The 9,292-nt window shown below is 44.8% G+C and overlaps 1 protein-coding gene across 10 annotated transcripts in view; it reads right to left on the bottom strand.

Annotated features, from left to right (window-relative positions):
* Positions 1-414: 414 nt before the first annotated feature.
* Morc3 (MORC family CW-type zinc finger 3) overlaps positions 415-9,292 on the bottom strand; it is a 46,650-nt gene continuing 37,772 nt past the window's right edge. For 3 of the 10 annotated variants that reach the window (XM_076549239.1, XM_076549240.1, XM_076549246.1), the window contains exons 15-17: positions 4,929-5,817; positions 2,881-3,038; positions 415-1,713 (exon numbers count right to left, since the gene is read on the bottom strand). In XM_076549239.1, coding sequence (XP_076405354.1) covers positions 1,560-1,713; positions 2,881-3,038; positions 4,929-5,817 — 1,201 coding nt within the window. In that variant the 3' untranslated portion in view covers positions 415-1,559. Of the gene's footprint in view, positions 1,714-2,601; positions 3,039-4,928; positions 5,818-9,292 lie in introns of those variants that run through there. The other 7 variants (XM_076549242.1, XM_076549243.1, XM_076549247.1 and 4 more) reach the window with 4 other exon arrangements.

The following is a 9,292-nucleotide window of genomic DNA, read 5'->3' as shown; positions in this document are numbered from 1 at the left end:
TTGTACCCACCTCAAACATTCACAAAACTTCTATGACCTACACAGGTGCTGTCACTCAGGCAAGATGAATGGTTTACACACAAGCTTTCATTTTGGGCTGGGAACGTGGCTCAGTAAGAAGAGTACAGGGCTTCAGATTCACCCCTAGGACCGTGAGAGTCTTCCTGAGCACACAACTCTTACCCTCGAGAGCAATGAGCCTGACCTCACAGAAGGGAAAATCTCCTAAGAGCATAGCTTATAATTAATACAGTACACAATGTCAACTGAGGGCCCAGTGGGTATGTGCTTAAATATCTGAATTAACACTGATTCTTCAAAAGCATGTGAGGATCTGTCATTACATACACTTAGCATGTATTAAAGAGAAAATCAGCTTGACACCAAAAATAACTATCACCTTTATCAAGTAAATAAAAACAAAAACTTCATTTATTTGCAATTTCCAGAAGGTAATATACATAAAGACTCAATGTTGTATACAACAGATGTGTAACTAACCACACACACAAAATGAATATGTACTGAATTTTCAGAAACAAAAGTTAAAATAAATAGCAACAATAAAACTTTGGAAAAAATAACACATTTTAGTTGTGGAAAATATGATTCTTAATTATATACAGTTCATATGTAATAAAAGGCCATCTCCTCTTTTCAGATTGCACAAAACTTGGGACCAGTAAAAGCATATTTTCCGGCATGTGACTCTGTAATCGCAGGCCCGTTTGTGATTAACTCCAGGATAAAAACACGTACATTCATAGTATCGTAGAAGATATGCAGTACTGTGTGAGAAAGACCGCCCTCTCAGCTCACGTTGACCTGCAGTAACCCTACAGAGGCTATACAGGAAATTTCACAAAAAGAAATCTCAAATAATTATTGTGCCCACTTCATGCTGAATCAACAGCCAAAAATGGGCTTCTAAGTAAACATGGTTGTCGCTGGATATTTTTAATACTTCAAAGATCTTTTCGTTGTCCTGGAAAACATTTGACTTGATGACTAGCAATCTCAGCACAAGAAAAAGCCAGGCGAAATGAAGCTAGCTTTGGCTTTCCTGTCTCCTCTATGCAGGATGATCTCCGACAGGAGTTGACAGAGAAAAGCACTAGCCTCGGCTCCTTGCAAGCAGTCCTCATCAGGAGGGTCACTACATTATTGAGAATCTTACTTATGCTCATTGAAAAGAAACAACAGTAGCAACATATCCATTTACATTATGGCACAGCCCTCAACTTTGAGAAAAATACATTTTAGGGAGCCAGAAAAATTGCACAAACCGTAGGAACAACCTGAAAACCTCCTGGTGAAAAACACCAGTCTCTAGGGCAATAAAAAAATACGTGTGGGCTCAATACAAATATTTACATTCAGAACAGAAGCTAGGGTAGCTACTAAGTTGCTCGATACCAGCCAGTCACAGGTTATTTCCAAAGTGTGTCCACAGGAGCTGTGACACTGGATGCATAGAACACAGTGAAGACGCGGTCCTTCAGTCTGCTGCCTGTTCAACCGAACTTGCCATCATGAAGGCTGCACCGCATGTCTGCACCTTAAGCACTGCTGATCTCACTCATCTGCTCCACCACCTGTCCTAGAATCTCATCCACCACATCAACGTCATAGTTGACTTGCTGAAGATCCAGATCAGGCACAATCATAGCTAGCAGCTGTCCTACATTGACTCGAAGAGAACGAAGTTTGAGGCTGCAAACACAAGTATTAACTGATTAGGTGAGCACCGCAATATAAATGACTTCTCTTATGGGACTTAAAAATTAAAAGTGAAAATACAGAAACCTCTGTGGAATAATATAGAATAAAATGAAAAGTAGAAACTCCCTCAAAAACTGGATTTAATTCAATAACCAAATGACTCATCAGATGCTAGGCTAAATCCAAGTAGAATGTTTCATTAAACTAGAGGCTCTTAAGATAACCTGGACTAGAAAAACACACAAATTAGATGTTAGTTCCAATTTGCTGTCACCTAGGAAGACAGCAATAAGTGAGAACACAAAGAACTAAAACACCGAGCTTTGAATTTCACCTTCTATTGGAGGAAAATAACCTGAACTGTACTTTACTTATGTTAGGAAAAAATTCTGTGGTCAAGTAAGTACCCAAAACCATGGCTTGAATATTACGAAGCGGGCTTTGTTCACCCGTGAGACAGACTTCTCTAATGTGTGTCCTAGTAGGTTAACTGTTAAGCTGGTACAGCCTAGGCCGCCTGAGAGCAGCTTCAACAGTCAGGCTGGTCTGTGTCAGTGTCTAAGGTGCAGGAGTCAGGATGGATGCCAGCAGCAGCCTTCTGCCTCAAGCTCCTGCTCTGACTCCCCTCTTGGAAGGATTGCAACCTGGAAGCTTAAGCCAAACACTCTTTACTCCCAAGTTGCTTTTGGTCATAGAAGAAGCCAACTGAGATCAGGTGATAATTCATTTATTGTTTAGACCTGTAGATCTTACACAGAACCCTGCACCCACGTAGTAAATAGCTGAGATCCTGTATCAAAAAGAACAAAACTCACCACCATCACCTAAAGTTAAACAAAAGCCCAAACCTGAATACTCAGCTCTCACTAAGGTAGTTATCCATTGTTCTGGCCCACTTTTAATGGAGTCCTAGGTCATGGTCATGGTGAAATTCAGCCCAGTGTTCATTTTTTTTTTTTTACCCAAATAACCCAAACCATTTCCTATCCCTTAATTTAGCAACTTGAAGCAATGTTCCTTCTCTTAACCTTCCATATCAGCAGCTCTGCCAGGACCACAATGTGTGCAGTGACTATGGAGAAGAGTGTCTCCGGAGCGTGTGTGAGCAGAGGTAACTGGTGAGCAGACAACCCCCACTCTGCAAACAAGCTCCAATACCTTTCCCCGTCCACACAACTGACGGATTCCTCAGCATTGCTTGAAGTTGAAACATCTGCTCCTGCCGGCTGACTCGTGGACTTCAACTGTTCAATTTCAGTTTTGAGTTCTTCACACTGCGAATGAACATGTGATTTTTCTATTTCCAATAACTGAACCTGACAAAAAATACAGTTTATAAGCATAAAATTTTAAAAATACAGTCCAAGTGCAAGTCTAAGTGAAGAAATGTAAAGAACCACCCTGATAAAATTACCAGCTGCTAAAACACTCCAGCAAAGTTTTTGTTTTCTTTTTTCTTTTCTTTCTTTTTTTTCCGAGACAGGGTTTCTCTGTGTAGTTTTGGTGCCTGTCCTGGATCTTGCTCTGTAGCCCAGGCTGGCCTTAAACTCAGAGATCCGCCTGGCTCTGCCTCTCGAGTGCTGGGATTAAAGGCGTGCACCACCACCATCGGCTACCTTTATTTTCTGGGGCTGGGAATATAGGGTCTTGCTCTTATAGGAAACCCATCACTGAGCTACATTCTAGTGCTCAGTAACTTTTCATTAAACAAGTTTCATTTGCTTAAAGTGTTAATGACCATTTGACACACTGTAAGTGGACCCTAGAAAAGTGAAACACCAAGATGTTAATGCTGTTGTTTGAAAAGGCTCTCATTTCATCCACTTAATATTATTAATTACAGTAAAAGCTTGTATTAACTTGCTTGTGTTTTATCATTTAACACAATAACCTATCATTCAGAGTGCATACAGGGCTGGAAAGATGGCTCATTGGTTAAGAGCACTGGCTGTTGGCAGTTCCCGTTCCAGGGGAATCCACACTCTCCAGGCACCAGGCACCCACCAGGTACAAACACATACATAGAGAAAACACCTATACACATAAAATAATAAAGTAAAAAAAAAACTTAAAAAGCTAACGTTACATTGGATGTGGTGGCACACACCTTAATATAGTATTTAGAAGGGAGAGACAGGTAGATCTCTCTGAGTTTGAGGCCAGCCTGGTCTACACATCAATTTCCAGGACAGCCAGGGCTACACAGTAAGACCCTATCTTAAAAATAAAATACTTTGCAAATCTGAAGTAGGACATATGCACAGGCTACCATTCATAGCTAATGCTTTTCTTTTTCCTCCGAAGAAAACACCTTCAGTAACTGTATTTTCCAGGCATCGATTAGCCCAGCAGCATATAAACACTGCTTTCCTGCAGCCTGGAAGACACACGTGCCATGACTGGACCTGAGGAGCCATCTCAGACCACACTTACTGTACACAAGGAGTCTGTGTCTGAACTGTAGAGTTGCCATTTGATTGGACTTTATTATGTTGCTTGCACTCAGAGGTCTCCTCCATAAAAGGAGGGTACTACTGGCTACCCCACATGGTTGTTAAAAGGTGTACTAGTTTTACACACCAAATTCTGACTATACTGAGTAAGTTACTCAGTCAAAGCAATACCCCACTCACTACAGGACACTCAACCACCATAACTGACCATTGCCCACTGTTTTCTAGTACTCTCAAACCTCTTTTTTTGCGGGCAGGGGGGATGGAAGGCCAAGGAGGGGAGACAGAGTCTTATGTAGCCCAGGCTAGCCTCAAACTTACCATGTAGTGAGGATGACCTAGAACTCCTGATCTCTGACTCCATATCCCAAGTGCTAGGACTACAGGTATTTACCAGAGCTGGTTTAATACATAGCATTAATTTATTTTACTTTTTTGTTCATTGGCGTGTGTACGTGGAAGCCTGAGGCAGACATTACTAACTCTTGCCTTTCATTTACTGAGGCCGCATCTCTTGACCCTAGAGCTTGCGAACCCCAGATTAAACTGCCACACCCACTGGGCTTTTATGTAGGTGGTGGGATGTGAACTTCAGTTCCTATGCTTATAAGGCAGGGGCTTTATTCACTGAACCATCCTGTCAGTCCCTATTTTAGACGTGTCTAAGAATCGAACAGCGTCTCCGTACCCCTCCAGCTGCCAGAGGCCCTCTCCGGTCAAGGCACCCGAGGGCTGCTGACTGGCGGCGCTCACCTCACTTTTATACTGGTCCCTCTCCACGATGCACTTGTCCAGCTGTCTGAACACGTCGTCCAGCTGCACAGCCATCTCGTCCATCTCGCTCTTACTCTCGCTGCTGCCGGAGCACTGGCTGCACTCAGTCTTCACGTGCTGCAGGGTGCTGCACTGCTTCTTCAGCCTCTCGATCTCTTCCAAAGCTTGCTGATACTGGGACCCCACAGGGTCCGGGCTTTCCGACTTCCCGTTAACACTTGCAAGCACAAACACAGCGTCGGTTTCGGTGGACTGGTGGCAGGTCTCCTTCTTCACGCATTTGTCATTCATCTCCAGGATCCTCTGCTGGAGCACTTTGATCTCATCAGTGTACATCTCACACTGTCTCTTGTAGTCATCCCTCTCCTGTGTGACGGAAAGCAGCTCACTCCTCAGCTCCTGTAACTGACGGCCAGCATCATCCGCTGACCTCTCCAGGGCCTCCTGCACCTTGGCTTCAGCACTTACACAGGAGGACAGTGTCACTGGGTCACTCGTCGCACCCGGCTCGTCGTCAACACTCTCCTCCTTTTTAACAATTAAACCTGGCGCGTCAGTCTGCGTGGAGCCGACAGCAGTGCCCAGGTCGCACTTGGAGGTGGAGGTGCTCGTTGCACTGGCCTGGGCACAGGGTTCAGGGCTGCCTACAAGTTCAACCTGCACAGCACTCTGTTCAGAGTGGCTCTGCTCCGACTTCACTTCAACATCGAGGTCGACCGCAGGTTTCGGGGTACTGTTCTCTTCTAAGATGATGACATCTTCATCATCATCATCTTTGTAAGGTTTTGAATTTTCAAAGGGAGGATTATTTAATCTCCGAGTCTTTGCATTCAGAATTGATGAACGAGTACTAAGTCTCCGTTTCAGGCTGGAAGAAATTATAGACATAAAATGTAAGTTTGTAAAACATGGGCATGACAAACAAACAAACAAAAATTTTACCAGGCGGTGGTGGCGCACACCTTTAATCCCAGCACTAGGGAGGCAGAGCCAGGCAGATCTCTGTGAGTTCGAGGCTAGCCTGGGCTACAGAGTGAGTTCTAGGACAGGCTCTAAAGCTACACAGAGAACCCTGTCTTGAAAAACAAACAAACAAAAAAACATGGGCTTGATAGAATACAACTCTCCCTGTTGCTGTGTCAAAATATTTGACAAAAGCAATTTAACATGAGAAGGGGTCATTCAGCTCACAGTGTGAGGACAGTCACCGTGGGAAGAGGTCACGTGGTACAGGGTGAGGACACAGTCACCGTGGGAAGAGGTCACGTGGTACAGGGTGAGGACACAGTCACCGTGGGAAGGGGTCACGTGGTACAGTGTGAGGACACAGTCACCGTGGGAAGGAAGCCATAGCAGCAGGAGGTTCGATGGGGATGGACACGTGGAGCTGGGACCCCCCCCACATCTTGGCAGAACCGGCAGAAAGTAGGGCCAGCTACACACCCTCACGTCTGTCCCCCGTGAGGCACGACTCTTCAGTTTCAGTCTTCTAAACCAGCTCCACTAAGGACTCAGTGCTCAAAGGACTTGAGTGATCATTCCAACAAAGCACTGAACAACTCTCTAATTATCATGAAATTCTAAGACATGCCCAGCTTGACTTTTTCAATGTCACACTATTCAGTCCTAATGCTGAATTAATGATACAAATTATTTTCTCCTTTTACTATTAGGAAATAATTGACTACTGAGATATCTCTCTCTGTTTTTGTTTGTTTGTTTTCCTTCAAGGCAGGGTTTCTCTGTGTAACAGCCTAGCTGTCCTGGAACTCACTCTGTAAATGAGGCTGGCTTCGAACTCACGGTGATCCACTTGCCTCTGCCTCTTGAGTGCTAGGATTAAAGGTGTGAGCCACCACTGCCGGGCTCTTTTGGGTTTTCAAGACAGGGTTTCTCTGTGTAGCCCTGGAACTCATTCTGTAGATCAGACTAGCCTGAACTTAAGAGATTCACCTGCTTCTGCCCCCCAAGTGCTGGGATTAAAGGCGTGCACCACCACAGCTCACCACTGATCTGTTTAGAGTACCAATTGTCTAAGCTGACAAACATCTCTTCACGGGTGGTTTCCAAGCACTACAATAAATACAAGGCCTAAATCAGAACCCTTCTTGAAACCAACAGTGATCAAAACCCAACAGATTCTCTATTATTGTGTGTTGAGAGCTAGTCTAATCCAAGATTTTCACTGAAATATTGCGAAGCAATGTAGTTCCTTGTCTAAAATCAGGAATGAGCTTGGTAGAGCCAGTAATGGCCTGGGGCCAGGCAGGACCTTAGGGGGCTGTGGATGCTAGGAACCCAACTCCTCCTACTGTACAGGGTGATGACCCTCAGTCCTCAGGTTGCTGTGTGCAATCTGAATGTTCCCCTTGTGTATTACTGTCTGACTAGCTTCCTACTGAAGCTAGTCCTTCCCATTTCCCCTTTCAGGAAAACCTGTACATAAGATGTTGTACTGAGCTATATGCCTGCTTGGCATAAGACATAGCTTGTGCCAGACCTCCTGACCTCAGTTTTCCTTTCTTCTTCACCTTCCCATCTGCTGCCCACCTCCCACTTAGGACCCCATCATTGAAGGATGACCTGCTGGCCCAAGTCAATTTCATATAAAATGATTCCTCCAAATTGGAAATTGTCTTGAGGCTGGGGAGATATCTTAGGAGGTTAAGAGTACTTGCTGTTTAAGAATGAGGACCTGATGCCAGGTGGTGACGGCACACGCCTTTAATCCCAGCACTTGGGAGGCAGAGGCAGGCAGGCCTCTGTGAGTTCCTGGCCAGCTTGGTCTACAAAGTAAGTTCCAAGACAGCCAGAGCTGTTGCACAGAGAAACCATGTCTTGAAAAACTAAAAAAGAAAGAATGAATGGAGACCTGAGTCCACATCCCCAGCACCCAAGGGGAGAAGCTGAGCAGATGCTGCAATGCCAGCACTGAGCACTAGAGGGTGGAGACAGAGACTAGGGACTCAGTGATGCTGTAACAGACTCCTCAATCAGCCTATCAGACTGCACAGAAAGGAAAAAGCTGGCTGAGCACTAGCATTCACTGCGTCTGAGTCCTGACCCTAGATGCCATGTGACAACATGCAACAAGTCCTGCTGCCACAACTTCCCTGGTGATGGACTGTACCCCAAGCTGAGCCACAATGAACCTTCCCCAGTTGTCCTTTCTCTTTAATTTTAAAAATTTTATATACATGATATATATATAGTGTTTTGTCTAAATGATATGTCTGTATATCACATGCATACAATACCCATGGAGGCCAGCAGGGGACGTCAGATTCCCCTGGGAATCCTAACTGGACAGGCGGCTAGTGCTCTTACTCGCTGAGCCATCTCTCTAGGCCCCTTAGGTGGCTTTTGTCAGGGTGTTTTATAACAAGGACAGAATAAGTAACTAAGATGGTCACTGGCCATTATAAAGGCAGTGATTTTTATACTACATACTGTTAACAGGTCCCAGACTTTGACACAACTGACACCACATCAGAGGCGCCATTCTGAAAATCTGCCAAAAAAGGAACAGAAGAGCTACTCCATCAAACACTAAGTCCACAGTTCCAGGAAAGATCTACTCCATCAAAGACTAGGTCCACCGGTCCAGGAAAGATCTACTCCATCAAAGACTAGGTCCACCGGTCCAGGAAAGATCTACTCCATCAAAGACTAAGTCCACAGTTCCAGGAAAGATCTACTCCATCAAAGACTAAGTCCACAGTTCCAGGAAAGATCTACTCCATCAAAGACTAAGTCCACAGTTCCAGGAAAGATCTACTCCATCAAAGACTAAGTCCACAGTTCCAGGAAAGATCTACTCCATCAAAGACTAAGTCCACAGTTCCAGGAAAGATCTACTCCATCAAAGACTAGGTCCACCGGTCCAGGAAAGAGCTACTCCATCAAAGACTAGGTCCACCGGTCCAGGAAAGATCTACTCCATCAAAGACTAGGTCCACCGGTCCAGGAAAGATCTACTCCATCAAAGACTAGGTCCACCGGTCCAGGAAAGATCTACTCCATCAAAGACTAGGTCCACCGGTCCAGGAAAGATCTACTCCATCAAAGACTAGGTCCACCAGTCCAGGGAAAGTCCCCACATGCACTACCCTTGCTTTTTTGCTTCTGTAGTTCTGCTTCTTGCTAACTACACTTGCTAACTCAAGTGTGTCAACCAGGGTGTGGTTTCTGTGGCTTGTGACAACAGGCAGGTGCTCACACAAACTATATAGCCCTAGGTCTCCCATGCTTCTTGCTTTGAGATGGGGTATATAAAAGCCTACAACTCTTACTCTGTAGCTCCAAGCACACCTTAGTTACCCAAGGAGCTAGGATTATAGGCC

The sequence above is a fragment of the Peromyscus maniculatus genome, chromosome 12 (assembly GCF_049852395.1).
Source record: "Peromyscus maniculatus bairdii isolate BWxNUB_F1_BW_parent chromosome 12, HU_Pman_BW_mat_3.1, whole genome shotgun sequence".
Classification (NCBI taxonomy): Eukaryota; Metazoa; Chordata; class Mammalia; order Rodentia; family Cricetidae; genus Peromyscus; species Peromyscus maniculatus.
Note: the sequence above shows the minus strand (reverse complement) of the source record. Positions and strands in the feature narration are given on the sequence as shown.